This window comes from Coregonus clupeaformis, chromosome 24 (genome assembly GCF_020615455.1).
Source record: "Coregonus clupeaformis isolate EN_2021a chromosome 24, ASM2061545v1, whole genome shotgun sequence".
Classification (NCBI taxonomy): Eukaryota; Metazoa; Chordata; class Actinopteri; order Salmoniformes; family Salmonidae; genus Coregonus; species Coregonus clupeaformis.
The window spans coordinates 10035822-10056831 of record NC_059215.1 but is presented as its reverse complement, the minus strand read 5'-3'; the positions used below and the strand labels follow the sequence as shown (position 1 = coordinate 10056831).

General features: G+C 42.6%; 1 protein-coding gene across 3 annotated transcripts in view; it reads left to right on the top strand.

The window, feature by feature from the left end:
- The first annotated feature begins 5606 nt into the window (after nucleotides 1-5606).
- The window catches only part of LOC121538520 (protein-serine O-palmitoleoyltransferase porcupine), a 32708-nt gene continuing 17304 nt past the window's right edge, over nucleotides 5607-21010 (top strand). Inside the window, exons 1-13 of one of the 3 annotated variants that reach the window (XM_041846634.2) lie at nucleotides 5607-5814; nucleotides 6847-6999; nucleotides 7227-7419; nucleotides 7564-7607; nucleotides 15992-16173; nucleotides 16280-16410; nucleotides 16624-16644; nucleotides 16905-16919; nucleotides 17470-17595; nucleotides 19321-19421; nucleotides 19645-19721; nucleotides 19803-19866; nucleotides 20117-20202. In XM_041846634.2, coding sequence (XP_041702568.1) covers nucleotides 6861-6999; nucleotides 7227-7419; nucleotides 7564-7607; nucleotides 15992-16173; nucleotides 16280-16410; nucleotides 16624-16644; nucleotides 16905-16919; nucleotides 17470-17595; nucleotides 19321-19421; nucleotides 19645-19721; nucleotides 19803-19866; nucleotides 20117-20202 — 1179 coding nt within the window. In that variant the 5' untranslated portion in view covers nucleotides 5607-5814; nucleotides 6847-6860. The other 2 variants (XM_041846631.2, XM_041846632.2) reach the window with 2 other exon arrangements.

The following is a 21010-nucleotide window of genomic DNA, read 5'->3' as shown; positions in this document are numbered from 1 at the left end:
ATTTGATATGCTTCAGCAGTGCTAAAAGTGGGTTATTACCATCACCAACTGTTAGGGATCTCATTCTGGGTCTCTGTTGGAATAACTTTTATAGATAAGATGCTCTACGGGAATGACGGAGTACATCCAAATCATCTTGGCTCCTGGACTCTGTCCACACATTTCAAGACTGCGTTGAGACAATGACTTATCAATGACGCAAGCCTAGCTCGGATACCATTGTGTCACTGAGTTGTAGTAATGCTGCAGAAAATGTACATTATCCCAGGGGCGTTGGCAGTCACAATGTAAATAACCTAATTTATGTCCCTCTAACTCCCCTGAATGCCTCTGTCGATCCTACAGCTATTGTATACAGTAATCATGTGCTTATGAACCAGAGTTATACTGTTAGCACTGAGGTGGTGTGCCCTCGTAGAAAGTCCACTGTGTGCAGCTCACCCTGCACTATCAGCTCAAACATAAATAACATTGTCATGTCTACTTCTGATAAGCTTCCCAGTAAAGCAATAAAAACAATCAAGCATCCCAGAAAAGTGCGAAAAATAGCCTACATTAACAGATGTAGCCTAAGAAACGTGGTTCATGACCTCAATAACTTCCTAGTAACAGATGACATTCATATTCTGACTATCTCTGAAACTCACTTAGATAATACCTTTGAGTGGTAGCAATACATGGCTATAACATCTACAGAAAATACAGAAATGCCAATGGGGGCGGTGTTGCGGCCTATATACAGAGCCACATTTCTGTAAAGCTTAGAGAGGATCTCATGTTAAGTACTGTTGAAGTAATATGGCTACAGGTTCACCTGCCTCACCTAAAGCCCATTCTTGTGGGAAGCTGCTATAGACCACCAAGTGCTAACAGTCAGTATCTGGATAATATGTGTGAAATGCTTGATAATGAATGTGATATCAACAGAGGTATATTTTCTGGGTGACCTTTAATATTGACTGGCTTTCATCAAGGAGCCCACTCATGAAAAAGCTTCTAGCTGTAACCAGTGCCAGCACCAGGGTATTTACAAACAGCACAGGAATGAAATCATCAACGTGTTGATCACATCTTTACTAATGCTGCCGAAATCTGCTTTAAAGCTGTATCCAAATCCATCGGATGTAGTGATCACAATATAGTAGCCTTATCTAGGAAAACCAAAGTTCCAAAGGCTGGGCCTAATATAGTGTATAAGAGGTCATACAATACGTTATGTAGTGATTCCTATGTTGATGATAAGAATATTTGCTGGTCTGTGCTGTGTACTGAGGAGCAACCAGATGCTGCACTTGACACATTTGTGAAATTGCTTTTTCTAGTTACTAATAAGCATGCACCCATTAAGAAAAGGACTGTAAAAACGGTTAAATCCCCGTGGATTGATGAGGAATTAAACAATTGTATGGTTGAGAGGGATGAGGCAAAAGTCTGGCTGCACGTCCGATTGGCAAACGTACTGCAAATTGAAAAATAATGTGACTAAACTGAATAAAAATAAGAAACTATACTATGAAACGAAGATAAATTATATAAAGAATGATCGTAAAAAGCTTTGGAGCACCTTCAATGAAATTTACGGCAAAAAGGCAAACTCAGCTCCATCATTCATTGAATCAGATAGCTAATTCATCACAAAACGCACTGATCCTGCCAACTACTTTAATGATTTTTTTAATAGGCAAGATTAGCAAATTTAGGTATGACATGCCAGCAACAAATGCCGACACTACACATCCAAGTATAACAAACCAAATTATGAAAGATAAGCATTGTAATTTTGATTTCCGAAAAGTGAGTGTGGAAGAGGTGAAACAATTATTGTTGTCTATCAACAATGACAAGCCACCTGGGATGGAAAATTACTGAGGATAATAGCGGACGATATTGCCACTCCTATTTGCCATATCTTCAATCTAAGCCTACAAGAAAGCGTGTGCCCCCAGACCTGGAGGGAAGCAAAAGTCATTCCGCTACCCAAGAATAGTTAAGCCCCCTTTACTGGCTCAAATAGCCGGCCAATCAGCCTTTTATCAACCCTTAGTAAACGTTTGGGAAAAATTGTGTCTGACCAGATACAATGCTATTTTACAGTAAACAAATTGGCAACAGACTTTCAGCCTGGTTATAAGGAAAGACATTCAACATGCACGGCACTTACACACATTTCTGATGATTGGCTGAGAGAAATTGACGATAAAAAGCTGTTTTGTTAGACTTCAGTGCGGCTTTTGACATTATCGATCATAGTTTGCTGCTGGAAAATTTTTTTATGGGTTTACACCCCCTGCTATATTGTGGATAAAGAGTTACCTGTCTAACAGAACACAGAGGGTGTTCTTTAATGGAAGCCTCTCCAACATAATACAGGTAGAATCAGGAATTCCCCAGGGCAGCTGTCCTGGCCCCTTACCTTTTTCAATAGTTACTAATGACCTGTCACTGGCTCTGAGTAAAGCCTGTGTGTCTATGTATGACTCAACACTACACGTCAGCTGCTACAGTGAAATCACTGCAACACTTAACAAAGAGCTGCAGTCAGTTTCAGAATGGCTGGCAAGAAGTAAGTTAGTCCTAAATATTTCAAAAACTAAAAGCATTGTATTCGGGACAAATCATTCACTAAACCCTAAACCTCAACTAAATCTGGTAATGAATGTGGAAATTTAGCAAGTAGCTCAGTTGGTAGAGCATGGCCCTTGCAATGCCAGGGTTGTGGGTTCGTTTCCCACGGGGGACCAGTATGAAAATGTATGCACTCACTAACTGTAAGTCGCTCTGGATAAGAGCGTCTGCTAAATGACTAAAATGTAAATGTAAAAATGTAAACTGCTTGGAGTAACCCTGGATTGTAAACTGTCATGGTCAAAACATGTTCATGCAACAGTAGCTAAGATGGGGAGAAGTCTGTCTATAATAAAGCGCCACTCTGCCTTCTGGTGGGTGTAACAACACTATGAACAATGCAGGTCCTATAGGCCCTAGTTTTATCGCACCTGCACTACTGTCCAGTCGTGTGGTCAGGTGCCACAAAGAGGGACTTACAATTGGCTCAGAACAGGGCAGCACGGCTGGCCCTTAAATGTACACGGAGAGCTAACGTTAATGTAAATCTCTCATGGCTCAAAGTAGATGAGAGATTGACTTCATCACTACTTGTTTTTTTAAGAAGTATTGACATGCTTAATGCACCAAGCTGTCTGTTTAAACTACTAGCACACAGTTCAGACACCCATGCATACCCCACAAGACATGTCACCAGAGGTCTCTTCACAATCCCAAAGTCCAGAACAGACTATGGGAGGCGCACAGTACTACATAGAGCCATGGCTACATGGAACTCTATTCCACATCAGGTAACTGATGCAAGCAGTAGAATCAGATTTTTAAAAACAGATAAAAATACACCTTATGGAACAGCAGGGACTATGAAGAGACACAGGCACAGACACACGCTTACACATACACATACACATACACATGATAAGACGCATTCTACACACACATACACATGGATTTTGTATTGTAGATGTGTGGTAGTAGAGTAGTGGCCTGAGGGCACACACTTAATGTGTTGTTAAAAGTGTAATGAAATGTAATGTCATGTAATATTAGTCCCCTGTAGCTCAGTTGGTAGAGCATGGCGCTTGCAACGCCAGGGTTGTGGGTTCGATTCCCACGGGGGGCCAGTATGAAAAATGTATGCACTCACTAACTGTAAGTCGCTCTGGATAAGAGCGTCTGCTAAATAATAATAAAATAATAATAATATGCCATTTAGCAGACGCTTTTATCCAAAGCGACTTACAGTCATGCGTGCATACATTTTTGTGTATGGGTGGTCCCGGGGATCGAACCCACTACCCTGGCGTTACAAGCGCCGTGCTCTACCAGCTGAGCTACGGAGGACCCCATAATGACAAAGCAAAACCAGGTTTTTAGAAATGTTTTCAAATGTATAAATCCCATTCTTCTCTGCAGATGCTCTCAAGCTCTGTCAGGTTGGATGGGGAGCATCGCTGCACAGCTATTTTCAGGACTCTCTAGAGATGTTCGATCGGGTTCAAGTCCGGGCTCTGGCTGGGCCACTCAAGGACATTCAGAAACTTGTCCCGAAGCCACTCCTGTGTTGTCTTGGCTGTGTGCTTAGGGTTGTTGTCCTGTTGGAAGGTGAATCTCACCCCAGTCTGAGGTCCTGAGCGCTCTGGAGCAGGTTTTCACCAAGGATCTCTCTGTACTTTGCTCCATTCATCTTTGCCTCGATCCTGACTAGGCTCCCAGTCCCTGCCGCTGAAAAACATCCCCACGGCATGATGCTGCCACCACCATGCTTCACCGTAGGGATGGTGCCATGTTTCCTCCAGACGTGACTCTTGGCATTCAGGCCAAAGAGTTCAATCTTGGTTTCATCAGACCAGATAATCTTGTTTCTCATGGTCTGAGTCTTTTAGTTGCCTTTTGGCAAACTCCAAGTGGGCTGTCATGTGCCTTTTACTGAGGAGTGGCTTCTGTCTGATTTGGTGGAGTGCTGCAGAGATGGTTGTCCTTCTGGAAGGTTCTCCCATCTCCACAGAGGACCTCTGGAGCTCTGTCAGAGTGACCATTGGGATCTTGGTCACCTCCCTGACCAAGGCCCTTCTCCCCCGATTGCTCAGTTTGGCCGGGTGGCCAGCTCTAGGAAGTGTCTTGGTGGTTCCAAACTTCTTCCATTTAAGAATGATGGAGGCCACTGTGTTCTTGGGGACCTTCAATGCTGCAGACATTTTTTGGTACCCTTCCCCAGATCTGTGCCTCGACACAATCCTGTCTCGGCGCTCTACGAACAGTTCCTTCGACCTCATGGCTTGGTCTTTGCTCTGACGTGCACTGTCAATTGTGGGACCTTATATAGACATGTGTGTGCCTTTCCAAATAATGTCCAATTAATTGAATTTACCACAGGTGGACTCCAATCAAGTTGTAGAAACATCTCAAGGATGATCAATGGAAACAGGATGCACCTGAGCTCAATTTCGAGTCTCATAGCAAAAGGTCTGAATACTTATGTAAATAAGGTATTTCTGTTTTTTATTTTTAATACATTTGCAAAAAAAATCGAAAAACCTGTTTTCGCTTTGTCATTATGGGGTATTGTACGTAGATTGATGAGGAAAACAATTAATTTAATCAATTTTAGAATAAGGCTGTAAGGTAACAAAATGTGGAAAAAGTCAAGGGGTCTTAATACTTTCCGAATGCACTGTATGTACACATAGACCATAGATATTGTCACTAATTTGATATTCCCTGGTCTACCACAGCCACAGTAGAGTTATTACTTTACTCACAAATGTATCTATTGATGTGGTCTGTAAAGTTTGTCAGAGACAAGGCCCTGCTCCCTGGAACGCATTTGCGAAATCCATGACCAAAAGGATATCGCAGGCGGAGCGTATTTTTCGTTGTATGCGTCCTATTGGTCTCATAATACTGGCACGTTATGTACCCTTTGTGATTGGGCCTACAGTCAACGCCACCTCTGGTTACAGTTGCAGTTGATTTGTTATCTACTTGTATCGGGGCAACTGACTCCAATGATTGGCTAATTCCTCTAAAACTACGCAGTTGATTGGTTAATCCGTTCGTAGAGTAACACTGGCTGTATGAATTGCGAAAGCGACTGCTGCTGCTGCTATGACCTGGAGCTTGGTGTCAGAATAATGCTGTATCAGGACCGACCGTGCATGAAGTCATAACATTTTGTCAAGTGGCTACAGATAGAAGAAACGGACAAGTAAACCCATTTGACGGAACAGCTGACTGAAGGGTTTGGAGGTAAAACACATAATTTCCCTCTCAAAAATGAAAGCAAGTCTGGAATGATGATGAGTCTCGTGAAAAAAGTGTCTGTCACCCGCTGGTGGTGTAGCGGGTTGAGGTCGGCTGACTATCCAGACACCACAGTGTGTAGGTATTTTCTTTTCTGGTCGTGTTTGATGATTAAGGAAAGCATGGTCAGCGAATTTCATTAATAGCAGATAGCTAACGTTATTAAGTGAGCACAATAATGGAAGACTGTACTGCTACGACCTTTGCAAGTAGCATCTGACGTTAGTGTGAAGACAACTGCACTGCGGATTAGGACGAATTTGTATGGCGCCAGCCTGCTAGCTAGCTATTTGTGAGTTGTTCCTTGTAAACCAGCATGCAAATTAATGTTGTGTGTTGTAACTTGGGAAACAACATAAACCTGTCAGTTTGTGGAAGACTATTTGGGCCATCTTTAGATTAATTATACAGTATATTGATTTAGCAGAATAGCTTGCGTGGTAATGTAGTAGTCCATGAATGCACACAACTGCCTGCACCAGGGCCACTGCCCTAGAAAGCTCACACTAGCTACTTATAATTGACTAAAACAATTCACTAGCTACTTATAATTGAATAAAACTGCATATAATGCATTTTGTTGATGCATTGCACAGATCACAGATGCGTCAATCCTGAAGCATGGTGGAGCTTGTAGTTTGCTTCCCACAGTGCCCCCTTCCCCCCAAAAACGGTGCTTGTCTTTTCCTACTAGCACTGACTTTGCTGATAACTACTTACTACGACTGTGATATGTGGTTGTCTCACCTAGTTATCTTATGATGAATGCATTAATTGTAAGTTGCTCTGGATAACAGTGTCTGCTAAATAAAGTACATTTCAAATGTAAATGTAGTTTAGCCAGTGTATCACTGCTTACTTTGTCAGCATGCACAAAGAGTGGTGGTCACAGATGTTATTTCTGTTGGAACTTATACATTTTAAATTGTAATGTTGCCTATTAGAATATCCTTCTTCATGATTATCCCCCCCTCTAAGGTCCTTTGCATGGCATGATGGGGTCCTTCAGCCGACAGGAGTTCTTCCATGAGCTTGCGGAGGGCTGCCTTCTGCCCACCACTGAGCAGGGCCTGGAGCAGGTCTGGCAGCTTCTGGTCATCTGCCTTCTATGCCGACTTCTCTGGATTCTGGGTAAGATTTCACATTCCTTTGTGTGAAATGTGACTTTTGGAATTTAATTGTCACAGAGCTCCCGATAACAACAGAACATGATGAGTATTAGGAGAGTCATTTTGATTATGACATTTCGGGAAAAATTATTATATAGAACTGAAGAACTACATGCATGTTTTACAACTGTCGACTACTACATGTTCTTATTCTCTTCTGTGTTGTTGTTGTTTTGTTGCCCTGGTCAGGCCTCCCATCCTATGTGAAACACCTGAGCACTGTGGCAGGAGGGTTCTACACCCTGTACCTTTTCTTTGAGCTCCACATGGTGTGGGTGGTGCTGCTCAGCCTACTGTGCTACCTCATCCTCTTCCTCTGTCGGCACTCCAGTAACCGGGCCACCTTCCTCTCCATCACCATCCTTATCTACCTGCTCATGGGGTAGGTAGGCCTTGTCTGTTACCAGGCAACAACATACACTTTTTTAAGTAAAGAGAATTGATGATAAACAACTTGACTGAGTCCTTTCAGCTCCTAGTGGAGCAAACAGCCTCTAATTGGTCTACTCTTGTCTTATCCAACCAGAGAGCTGCATATGATGGACACCACCACCTGGCACAAAATGAGAGGTTGGTACATACTTTGTAATAAGTTCTTGCATATATTGTATATACAGTACCAGTCAAAGTTAGGACACACCTACTCATTCCAGGGTTTTTCTTTATTTTTACTATTTTCTACATTGTAGAATGATAGTGAAGACATCAAAACTATGAAATAACACATGGAATCATGTAGTAACCAAAAAAGTGTTAAACAAATCAAAATATATTTTATATTTGAGATTCTTCAAAGTAGCCACCCTTTGCCTTGATGACAGCTTTGCACACTCTTGGCATTCTCTCAACCAGCTTCATGAGGTAGTCACATGGAATGCATTTCAATTAACAGGTGTGCCTTGTTAAAAGTTAATTTGTGGAATTTCTTTCCTTCTTAATGCGTTTGAGCCAATCAGTTGTGTTGTGACAAGGTAGGGTTGGTATACAGAAGATAGCCATATTTGGTAAAGACAAAGTCCATATTATGGCAAGAACAGCTCAAATAAGCAAAGCGAAACAACAGTCCATCATTACTTTAAGACATGAAGGTCAGTCAATATGGAAGATTTCAAGAACTTTGAAAGTTTCTTCAAGTGCAGTTGCAAAAACCATCAAGCGCTATGATGAAACTGTCTCTCATGAGGACCGCCACAGGAATGGAAGACCCAGAGTTACCTCTGCTGCAGAGGATAAGTTCATTAGAGTTACCAGCCTCAGAAATTGCAGCCCAAATAAATGCTTCACAGAGTTCAAGTAACAAACACATCTCAACATCAACTGTTCAGAGGAGACTGCGTGAATCAGGCCTTCATGGTCGAATTGCTGCAAAGAAACCACTACTAAAGGACACCAATAAGAAGAAGAGACTTGCTTGGGCCAAGAAACCCGAGCAATGGACATTAGACCGGTGAAAATGTGTCCTTTGGTCTGGAGTCCAAATTTGAGATTTTTGGTTCCAACCGCTGTGTCTTTGTGAGACGCGGTGTGGGTGAACGGATGATCTCCGCATGTGTATTTCCCACTATAAAGCATGGAGGAGGTGGTGTTATGGTGTGGGGGTGCTTTGCTGGTGACACTGTCTTATATTTATTTAGAATTCAAGGCACACTTAACCAGCATGGCTACCACAGCATTCTGCAGTGATACGCCATCCCATCTGGTTTGGGGTAGTGGGACTATAATTTGTTTTTCAACAGGACAATGACCCAACACATCTCCAGGCTGTGTAAGGGCTATTTTACCAAGAAGGAGAGTGATGGAGTGCTGCATCAGATGACCTGCCCTCCACAATCCCCCGACCTCAACGCAGTTGAGATGGTTTGGGATGAGTCGGACCACAGAGTGAAGGAAAAGCAGCCAACAAGTGCTCAGCATATGTGGGAACTCCTTCAAGACGGTTGGAAAAGCATTCCAAGTGAAGCTGGTTGAGAGAATGCCAAGCGTGTGCAAAGCTGTCATCAAGGCAGAGGGTGGCTATTTGAAGAATCTCAAATATAATTATTATTATTTTTTGATTACTACATGATTCCATATGTGTTATTTCATAGTTTTGATGTCTTCACTATTATTATACAATGTATAAATAAAGAAAAACCCTTGAATGAGTAGGTGTGTCCAAACTTTTGACTGGTACTGTATATATAATTAGTATTGCATGTAGCAGTGGAGGCTCCTCAGAGGTGGAAGGGGAGGACCATCCTCCTCAGTGAATTTCATAAAAATAAAAATAGTGAAACATTTAAAAAATTGTCCTTTTTAGTTAAAACTATACTAAATATATTCACATGTAGCACCATGGTGTAGCCGGAGGACAGCTAGCTTCTGTCCTCCTCTGGGTAAATTGACTTCAATACAAAACCTAGGAGGCTCATGGTTCTCTCACCCCCTTCCATAGACTTACACAGTAATTATGACAACTTCCAGAGGACGTCCTCCAACCTATCAGAGAACCATGCAGCATAAACTGACATATTGTCCACCCAATCAATGATGGATGCGATAAGGAATTATATATACAGTGAGGGAAATAAGTATTTGACCTGTCTGCAAAACATGACTTAGTACTTGGTGGCAACACCCTTGTTGGCAATCACAGAGGTCAGAGGTAGCCACCAGGTTTGCACACATCTCAGGAGGGATTTTGTCCCACTCCTTTTTGCAGATCTTCTCCAAGTCATTAAGGTTTCGAGGCTGACGTTTGGCAACTCGAACCTTCAGCTCCCTCCACAGATTTTCTATGAGATTAAGGTCTGGAGACTGGCTAGGCCACTCCAGGACCTTAATGTGCTTCTTCTTGAGCCACTCCTTTGTTGCCTTGGCCGTGTGTTTTGGGTCATTGTCATGCTGGAATACCCATCCACGACCCATTTTCAATGCCCTGGCTGAGGGAAAGAGGTTCTCACCCAAGATTTGACGGTACATGGCCCCGTCCATCGTCCCTTTGATGCGGTGAAGTTGTCCTGTCCCCTTAGCAGGAAAACACCCCCAAAGCATAATGTTTCCACCTCCATGTTTGACGGTGGGGATGGTGTTCTTGGGGTCATAGGTAACATTCCTCCTTCTCCAAACACGGCGAGTTGAGTTGATGCCAAAGAGCTCAATTTTCCTTCATCTCATCTGACCACAACACTTTCACCCAGTTCTCCTCTGAATCTTTCAGATGTTCATTGGCAAACTTCAGACGGGCATGTATATGTGCTTTCTTGAGCAGGGGGACCTTGCGGGCGCTGCAGGATTTCAGTCCTTCACGGCGTAGTGTGTTACCAATTGTTTTCTTGGTGACTATGGTCCCAGCTGCCTTGAGATCATTGACAAGATCCTCCCGTGTAGTTCTGGGCTGATTCCTCACCGTTCTCATGATCATTGCAACTCCACAAGGTGAGATCTTGTATGGAGCCCCAGGCAGAGGGAGATTGACAGTTCTTTTGTGTTTCTTCCATTTGCGAATAATCGCACCAACTGTTGTCACCTTCTCACCAAGCTGCTTGGCGATGGACTTGTAGCCCATTCCAGCCTTGTGTAGGTCTACAATCTTGTCCCTGACATCATTGGAGAGCTCTTTGGTCTTGGCCATGGTGGAGAGTTTGGAATCTGATTGATTGATTGCTTCTGTGGACAGGTGTCTTTTATATAGGTAACAAACTGAGATTAGGAGCACTCCCTTTAAGGGTGTGCTCCTAATCTCAACTCGTTACCTGTATAAAAGACACCTGGGAGCCAGAAATCTTTCGGATTGAGAGGGGGTCAAATACTTATTTCCCTCATTAAAATGCAAATTAATTTATAACATTTTTGACATGTGTTTTTCTGGATTTTTTTGTTTGTTATTCTGTCTCTCACTGTTCAAATAAACCTACCATTAAAATTATAGACTGATCATTTCTTTGTCAGTCGGCAAACGTACAAAATCAGCAGGGGATCAAATACTTTTTTCCCTCACTGTGTGTGTATATATATATTGTGACGTCACGAGAGGCTACACAGCTTTCAGCGGGATTGCTCAAGTAGTGCAAGGAGACAAGGTTCAAACAAAACAAGGATTTTATTAAAGGTCTTGGGAAATTAACGAAAATATAACCAAATTCTGTTCTCTTGTGGCTCTTTAAGGGTTAACAGTTCAGGGATGTCTCTTCCACATCCAACATCATAACTCTCCCTCGCTCAAATAACTTTTCCCCAGCCTTACTGTATTCCACGTTGCAGCTAGTGGCCAACCCAGCAAAACGTCCTTCCAAATGTCCCACACGTATTTCCACAGGTGCATATATCCAAAGGTGAGTATTTCCCAAAGGTAAGTATCTCCAAATCCTTATATTCCTCATGGAAGTGGACGTGCAGCACTCTTGTCCTCCAGAGAGCCCAGCTTGGAGACCGTGTCTCTTCCCTTCAACAAACCTTCAGCTCACCAGCTCCTGATTGGTTTCAGCTGCGTGGGAAGATTGGCCATAGAGGGTTGGAGTTCCCGACCATACCAGCAGATGGAGCCATAGCTGTCTGGGTTTGCAGCCATCTCAGGGGGATGTAACGTCCCTCCAGGACACAGCCTCTCGTGACATCACAATATATATAGCAGCCACATACAAACACCTTGTTGTGTGTATATATATACACTGCTCAAATAAATAAAGGGAACACTAAAATAACACATCCTAGATCTGAATGAATGAAATAATCTTATTAAATACTTTTTTCTTTACATAGTTGAATGTGCTGACAACAAAATCACACAAATTATCAATGGAAATCAAATGTATCAACCCATGGAGGTCTGGATTTGGTGTCACCCTCAAAATTAAAGTGGAAAACCACACTACAGGCTGATCCAACTTTGATGTAATGTCCTTAAAACAAGTCAAAATGAAGCTCAGTAGTGTGTGTGGCCTCCACGTGCCTGTATGACCTCCCTACAACGCCTGGGCATGCTCCTGATGAGGTGGCGGATGGTCTCCTGAGGGATCTCCTCCCAGACCTGGACTAAAGCATCTGCCAACTCCTGGACTGTCTGTGGTGCAACGTGGCGTTGGTGGATGGAGCGAGACATGATGTCCCAGATGTGCTCAATTGGATTCAGGTCTGGGGAACGGGCGGGCCAGTCCATAGCATCAATGCCTTCCTCTTGCAGGAACTGCTGACACACTCCAGCCACATGAGGTCTAGCATTGTCTTGCATTAGGAGGAACCCAGGGCCAACCGCACCAGCATATGGTCTCACAAGGGGTCTGAGGATCACATCTCGGTACCTAATGGCAGTCAGGCTACCTCTGGCGAGCACATGGAGGGCTGTGCGGCCCCCCAAATAAATGCCACCCCACACCATGACTGAGCCACCGCCAAACCGGTCATGCTGGAGGATGTTGCAGGCAGCAGAACGTACTCTACGTCGTCTCCAGACTCTGTCACGTCTGTCACGTGCTCAGTGTGAACCTGCTTTCATCTGTGAAGAGCACAGGGCGCCAGTGGTGAATTTGCCAATCTTGGTGTTCTCTGGCAAATGCCAAACGTCCTGCACGGTGTTGGGCTGTAAGCACAACCCCCACCTGTGGACGTCGGGCCCTCATACCACCCTCATGGAGTCTGTTTCTGACCGTTTGAGCAGACACATGCACATTTGTGGCCTGCTGGAGGTCATTTTGCAGGGCTCTGGCAGTGCTCCTCCTGCTCCTCCTTGCACAAAGGCGGAGGTAGCAGTCCTGCTGCTGGGTTGTTGCATCTCCTACGGCCTCCTCCACGTCTCCTGATGTACTGGCCTGTCTCCTGGTAGCGCCTCCATGCTCTGGACACTATGCTGACAGACACAGCAAACCTTCTTGCCACAGCTCGCATTGATGTGCCATCCTGAATGAGCTGCACTACCTGAGCCACTTGTGTGGGTTGTAGACTCCGTCTCATGCTACCACTAGAGTGAAGGCACCGCCAGCATTCAAAAGTGACCAAAACATCAGCCAGGAAGCATAGGAACTGAGAAGTGGTCTGTGGTCACCACCTGCAAAACCAGTCCTTTATTGGGGGTGTCTTGCTAATTGCCTATAATTTCCACCTGTTGTCTATTCCATTTGCACAACAGCATGTGACATTTATTGTCAATCAGTGTTGCTTCCTAAGTGGACAGTTTGATTTCACAGAAGTGTGATTGACTTGGAGTTACATTGTGTTGTTTAAGTGTTCCCTTAATTTTTTTGAGCAGTGTGTATATATATATATATATATATATATATATATATATATATATATATATATATATATATATATATATAATTCCTTATCGCATCCATCATTGATTGGGTGGACAACATGTCAGTTTATGCTGCAAGAGCTCTGATAGGTTGGAGGACGTCCTCTGGAAGTTGTCAATAATACTGTGTAAGTCTATGGAAGTGGGTGAGAACCATGAGCCTCCTAGGTTTTGTTTTGAAGTCAATGTACCCAGAGGAGGACAGAAGCTAGCTGTCCTCCGGCTACACTATGGTGCTACATGTGAATATATTTAGTATAGTTTTATCTAAAAAGGACAACTTTTTTTTATGTTTCACTATTTTTATTTTTATGAAATTCACTGAAGAGGATGGTCCTCCCCTTTGCTGGTGACACATATATATATATATACACACAAACACAACGAGCTGTTAGTATGTGACTGCTATGAAAAGTCAACTGTGTTTGAGTGTGGTCAGGGGTGTATTCATTGCACCTATTCTGTTCAAAAAGGTTTTTTAAACGGAAGCGACGCGAACGGAACGGAACGGGGATAAACATACCTGAATTTGTCCAATAGAAGCTCTCGTTTGCAACTGTTGGACTAATGATTACACCCTAGATCAGCTAGATGCAGGCAAGAGTGCGCAAGGCGGTATTGAAAGTGTCACTGTTTGTCACCTTGATTACTCAATTCTCTCGACCTGTACACCTACGTTGTAAACATAGGCTAGGTTGTAGCAACCTCATGATGGGTACAGGGAAAATGTGAGTATCATGTAGTAGCCTAAACCTATCAATGTTAAATTGAGCTGGGTGAATGGAATATGAATGACAGTCATCCAATATGCTGTAATAGAAATGAGGCCATGTTCATAAAAAAATGGCACCAACGCCCTCATCTTAATTGGCACTGATCACCACTGGCATATAGTGCACACAAAGGAACAGCATTCTATGAAGTCACATTTGAATGTTAAGTATGAATACATTGATATGACTAGAGACATACAGTACCAGTCAAAAGTTTGGAGACACCCACTCATTCAAGGGTTTTTCTTTATTTTTACTATTTTTTATATTTTAGAATAATAGTGAAGACATCAAATCTATGTAATAACACATATGGAATCATGTAGTAACCAAAAAAGTGTTAAATAAATCAAAATATATTTTATATTTGAGATTCTTCAAATAGCCACCCTTTGCCTTGATGACAGCTTTGCACACTCTTGGCATTCTCTCAACCAGCTTCATGAGGTAGTCACATGGAATGCATTTCAATTAACAGGTGTGCCTTGTTAAAAGTTAATTTGTGGAATTTCTTCCTTCTTAATGCATTTGAGCCAATCAGTTGTGTTGTGACAAGGTATGGGGGGGGTATACAGAAGATAGCCCTATTTGGTAAAAGACCAAGTCCATATTATGGCAAAAACAGCTGAAATAAGCAAAGAGAAACGACAGTCCATCATTACGTTAAGACATGAAGGTCAGTCAATATGAAACATTTCAAGAACTTTGAAAGTTTCTTCAAGTGTAGTCGCAAAAACCATCCAGCGCTATTATGAAACTGGCTCTCATGAGGACCGCCACAGGAATGGAAGACCCAGCGTTACCTCTGCTGCAGAGGATAAGTTCATTCGAGTTACCAGCCTCAGAAATTACAGGCCAAATAAATGCTTCACAGAGTTCAAGTCACAGACACATCTCAACATCAACTGTTCAGAGGGGACCCTGTGAATCAGGCCTTCATGGTCGAATTGCTGCAAAGAAACCACTACTAAAGGACACCAATAAGAAGAAGAGACCTGCTTGGGCCAAGAAACACGAGCAATGGACATTAGACGGTGTAAATGTGTCCTTTGGTCTGGAGTCCAAATGGGAGCTTTTTGGTTCCAACCACTGTGTCTTTGTGAGACGCGGTGTGGGTGAACGGATGATCTCCGCATGTGTAGTTCCCACTGTAATGCATGCATGGAGGAGGAAGTGTTATGGTGTGGGGGTGTTTTGTTGGTGACACTGTCTGTGATTTATTTAGAATTCAAGACACACTTAACCAGCATGGCTACCACAGCATTCTGCAGCGATACGCCATCCCGTCTGGTTTGGGCTTAGTGGGACTATCATTTGTTTTTCAACAGGACAATGACCCAACACACCTCCAGGCTGTGTAAGGGCTACTTTACCAAGATGGAGAGTGATGGAGTGCTGCATCAGATGACCTGGCCTCCACAATCCCCCGACCTCAACCCAATTTAGATGGTTTGGGATGAGTCGGACGGCAGAGTGAATGAAAAGCAGCCAACAAGTGCTAAGCATATGTGGGAACTCCTTCAAGACTGTTGGAAAAGCATTCCAGGTGAAGCTGGTTGAGAGAATGCCAAGAATGTGCAAAGCTGTCATCAAGGCAAAGGATGGCTATTTGAGGAATCTCAAAAAAATATATATTTTGACACTTTTTTGGTTACTACATGATTCCATATGTGTTATTTCATAGTTTTGATGTCTTCACTATTATTCTACAATATAGAAAAAAGTAAAAAATTAAGAAAAACCCTTGAATGAGTAGGTGTGTTCAAACATTTGACAGGTTCTGTATATCCCCATAAACCCTGTGAAAGATTCATTAACAGTTTACAACTATGTGTTGTACATGCGGTTGTACATGACAACATGAACATTGTGATGAATATTTCAAGATTCACTGAGTTCTGTATCTGCAGGTTCCCAGATGGTGGTTGCCATGAAGGCCATCTCTCTAGCTTTTGACCTGGATCGGGGCGTGGTGGCCAATGTGCCTTCTCCTGTGGAGTTCATGGGCTATATCTACTTTGTGGGGACTGTCATATTTGGGCCCTGGATCAGCTTCAACAGCTACAGAGAGGCTATAAAGGGCCGCAAACTGGTAAGTTCAGTGTTAAGTCCTGTCTTGAGCAGAGGGATACGGAGGGAGATAGGTGAAGGAAATGAAGAGAGAGATGGTATTAATATGTTCTCCTCGTCTTCTTCAGAGTTTCTCCTGGATATGGAAAGTGTGTGTCAGCTGGGTGAAGAGCCAGCTTTGTCTGATCATCTCTAACTGTGTTGCTCCCTACCTCTTCCCTTACTTCATCCCTATCTATGGGGACAAGCTGCTACGCAAGTGAGTGGATGACCTAACCTCTTAGTGCTGTTGTAATGATTTACTGTAGGTCATAGAAAGCATCCACAGACATTTATATTTGTGATCGTTCAAAAACAGGTGCAACGTACATTTTTCAGTAATGTTTTTCTGAATGGTAATGCTCACATTCTTATTTGTTTATTTTTCTCCCTTTCAATAAATGTTCTTACTTTGCCTGGGCTCTATCCCCAGCAAAACAAACCGGAAGATCAGGTAACTATTTATCAGATATTATGACAATACAATATCCTCCACCTGTCTCTGTAATTCATTTTATATTGCATGTCCATTTCTAACTCACCAGCTGTTCCACCTTCCTGACACCTGCACGTCTGTACCCCAATCATTCCCACAACCGAGTCTCTCTGTCCTGCCCACTCATGCCATGAGACTTAAAAGAGTGAGTCTGTATCAGTTAAATGTATTAAATCAAATTAAATGATTAACATTTCCTTCAATTGTTTGCTGCGCAGAGGTTCTGTGGCAAGGTATGTTTAATGCCATTTATATTACAATGGAAATTGTATTATTGTTAAAGGTCCAATGCAGTAGTTTTAATCTCAATATCAAATCATTTCTGGTAACAATTAAGTACCTTACTATGATTGTTTTCAATTAAAATATTCAAAAAGAAAATTAGCAAAGAGCAATTTCTCAAGCAAGAATTTTGCTAGGACTGTCTGGGAGTGGTCTGAGTGGGGAGGGGAAAACTGAAAACTAGCTGTTATTGGCAGAAGGGTTGGGAACACTTTCTTATTTGTCTATTTACTAATTTACCATATCACCAGGCAGGCCAAAACTCCATCCCACCAAAACAGGCTGAAATTTCAGGTGGTCTATTCAAACAGCTCTTACACTAAAAGTGCATTATAAAATATTTAAAACAATTTCACAGTATTATTCCAACCTCATAGTGTGGAAATATATATAACAACACAGGAAAATCACGTTTTTGACTGCACTGGGCCTATAAGTGTGATTTGAGGCTTTTATTTTGACAGGTGTCTTCTAATCTAACCTTCTTCCATTGACCTCTAGGTGGCTCCTGGCCTATGAGAATGCACTCTCATTCCACTTCAGCAACTACTTTGTGGGTTACCTGAGTGAGACCACCACCACTCTGGCTGGAGCAGGCTTTACTGAGGAGAAAGACAACCTCAAATGGTGAGTGCATTAAAGCATCATGTGACTAGGCTTGGCATAGACTTGCCATAAGTTACAGTGCATTCGGAAAGTATTCATACCCCTTGACTTTTACACATTTTGTTACGTTACAGCCTTATTCTAAAATGGATTAAATTGTTTTTACCCCCCTCATTAATCTACACACAATGCCCCATAATGACAAAGCAAAAACTGTTTTTTAGAAATGTTTGCAAATGTGTGTGTATATATAAAAACAAAAAACGGATATAACATTTACATACGTTTTCAGCCCTTTACTCAGTACTTTGTTGAAGCACCTTTGGCAGCGATTACAGCCTCAAGTCTTCTTGGGTAAGACGCTACAAGCTTGGCACACCTATATTTGGGGAGTTTCTCCCTTTCTCTGCAGATCCTCTCAAGCTCTGTCTGGTTGGATGGGGAGCATCGCTGCACAGCTATTTTCAGGTCTCTCCAGAGATGTTTGATCAGGTTCAAGTCCGGGCTATGGCTGGGCCACTCAAGGACATTCAGAGACTTGTCCCGAAGCCACTCCTACGTTGTCTTGGCTGTGTGCTTAGGGTCGTTGTCCTGTTGGAAGGTGAACCTTCGCCCCGGTCTGAGGCCCTGAGCGCTCTGGGGCAGGTTTTCATCAAGGATCTCTCTGTACTTTGCTCCGTTCATCTTTCCCTCGATCCTGACTAGTCTCCCAGTCCCTGCTGCTGAAAAACATCCCCACAGCATGATGATGCTGCCACCACCATGTTTCACTGTAGGGATGGTGCCAGGTTTCCTCCAGACGTGACTCTTGGCATTCAGGCCAAAGAGTTCAATCTTGGTTTCATCAGACCAGATAATCTTGTTTCTCATGGTCTGAGTCTTTTAGGTGCCTTTTGGCAAGCTCCAAGCGGGCTGTCATGTGCCTTTTACTGAGGAGTGGCTTCTGTCTGGCCACTCTACCTTAAAGGCCTCATTGGTGGAGTGCTGCAGAGATGGTTGTACTTCTGGAAGGTTCTCCCATCTCCACAGAGGACCTCTGGAGCTTTGTCAGAGTGACCATCGGGTTCTTGGTCACCTCCCTGACCAAGGCCCTTCTACCCCGATTGCTCAGTTTGGCAGGGCAGCCAGCTCTAGGAAGAGCCTTGGTGGTTACAAACTTCTTCCATTTAAAAATGATTGAGGCCAATGTGTTCTTGGGGACCTTCAATGCTGCAGAAATGTTTTGGTACCCTTCCCCAGATCTGTGCCTCGACACAATCCTGTCTCGGAGCTCTACGGACAATTTATTGGTTTTTGCTCTGACATGCACTGTCAATTGTGGGACCTTATATAGACAAGTGTGAGCCTTCCCAAATCATGTCCAATCAATTTAATTTACCACAGGTGGACTCCAATCAAGTTGTAGAAACATTTCAAGGGTGATCAATGGAAACAAGATGCACCTGAGCTCAGTTTTGAGTCTCATAGCAAAGGGTCTGAATAGTTAAGGTATTTTTAAAAAATTATACATTTGCAAACATTTCTAAAACCTGTTTTTGCTTTGTCATTATGGGGTATTGTGTCTAGATTGATGAGGAAAAAAATGTATTCAATCAATTTTAGAATAAGGCTGTAACGTAACAAAGTGTAAAAAGTCAAGGGGTCTGAATACTTTCCGAATGCGCTGTAAATACTTTGTTTGGCCCCCTCCTGGTTCTCTTTTCCCCTCAAACAGCCCAACTGAAATGCATGTGTTTTATTCTCCAGGGATATGACTGTTGCTAGGCCCCTGCATGTGGAGTTTCCCAGGTCTATGGTGGAGGTGGCCACCTCCTGGAATCTGCCCATGTCCAGATGGCTCAACACCTGTAAGCTTTCTGTGAAATGGGACAAATTTACAGCATTATTACCCTCTGCCTATAAAGACCTTACTTTGAACGAAATACACAAAATTAATACAACTGTTATTTTTTTTTAAACTGTTTTAACAGTTGCCCTTCTACAATTTAAATATAAAGCAGTGAAATTACTCAATTTGAACTGGAATACAAAACTTGATTCCCTAAAAACTGTTTCTGTCTGATCACCCAGATGTTTTTACTAGTGCTCGCAACCTTGGAACCTTTTCAGCCATCCTAGTGACATACACAGCCAGTGCACTTCTACATGTGAGTATGCACAAGCAGGTGTGGGTGTGAGTGCAGGTGTGTAAGAGATATTTTCTTACCATTGTCTCCTTTGACCTTTAGGGTCTCAGCTTCCACCTGGGTGCAGTGCTACTGTCTCTCGGGTTCATCACGTATATTGAGCATGGTAAGTCTATAAAATAGCACTTTTCTAATTTTATTTAAGTTCCACGTTACCTTTCAGTAATAACATTATTTACATCTGGAGAATAACTTTAGGTGACATATAGAGTTTGTTTATTACTAATGAACAATCAATTAACTTCGCTTTGTGGCACAAAGCACAGCAAATGCTGAGTAAGTATGACAAGATGAATCATTGCGAATTATATTTGAGCTGCCTGAGACTAATTTTATCGCATTATCCTCTGTTCCAGTTTTGCGGAAGAGACTGGCAGCCATTTTTAATGCGTGTATTCTGTCAAAGAAATGCCAGCCAAACTGCACTCACAAGAACAATAAGGTATGGTTTAATTATTTTATTTGTGTGATATTTATGCATTATGGAATTTTGCTCCCATGCAAATGGACCAAACAATGTTTCACTATCTCTTATACTTAAAGGAAAAATCCACCCAAATCTACTAATTCCTGTAATTTACAGTGTTAAATAACACTCTGTGAGAACAATATTTTTTGTGAACAAATGTTTCATTTTGGCGTGATAATAAGGTTGGGAGCAACATGGAAAATAGTTGTGGAAATCTGTTGCAGCTCAAGTCGACTACAAAATCCACAATGCAATGCACTCTCTATTGGCTGGCTGGCTAGCTAGCAAACGTAGCTAAACACAATATTACCAAAGACAATATCAGCATGTAACGTAGCTAGTTAGCTGTAAAATCGCCTAAACAAACTGCACTATCAATTTAGGAGTCTACAATGTCAACCTGCAGATCGATGTGCCTCACAGAGTGGAGTCTAATATTCGCAACTTCAGATATACTTTTGAGTAGCTGGGAAACATTGCCCATGCTACGTAAATGGGCCGCGCGGTGCATTCTGGGCGATTCTGGGACAAGGCGCACTCTCCTTCAAGGAGTAAATGGGAGTCTATTGGGCGCTATGTTACGAACCCCGTGGCTTTAAACGTCTAGGGTGGATGGACATGAGACCCGTAACATAATTCATGCAAATTATAAGCGTGACATGGAACAGTGAGAAATAAAACTACACGACAACCATAAACTACCGTCAAACATAAAAGGTTTATTGTTGAACACACGGTAAAGGTTTGGGAAAAAGGGCTGAGCAGGACCCAAGAAATGAAA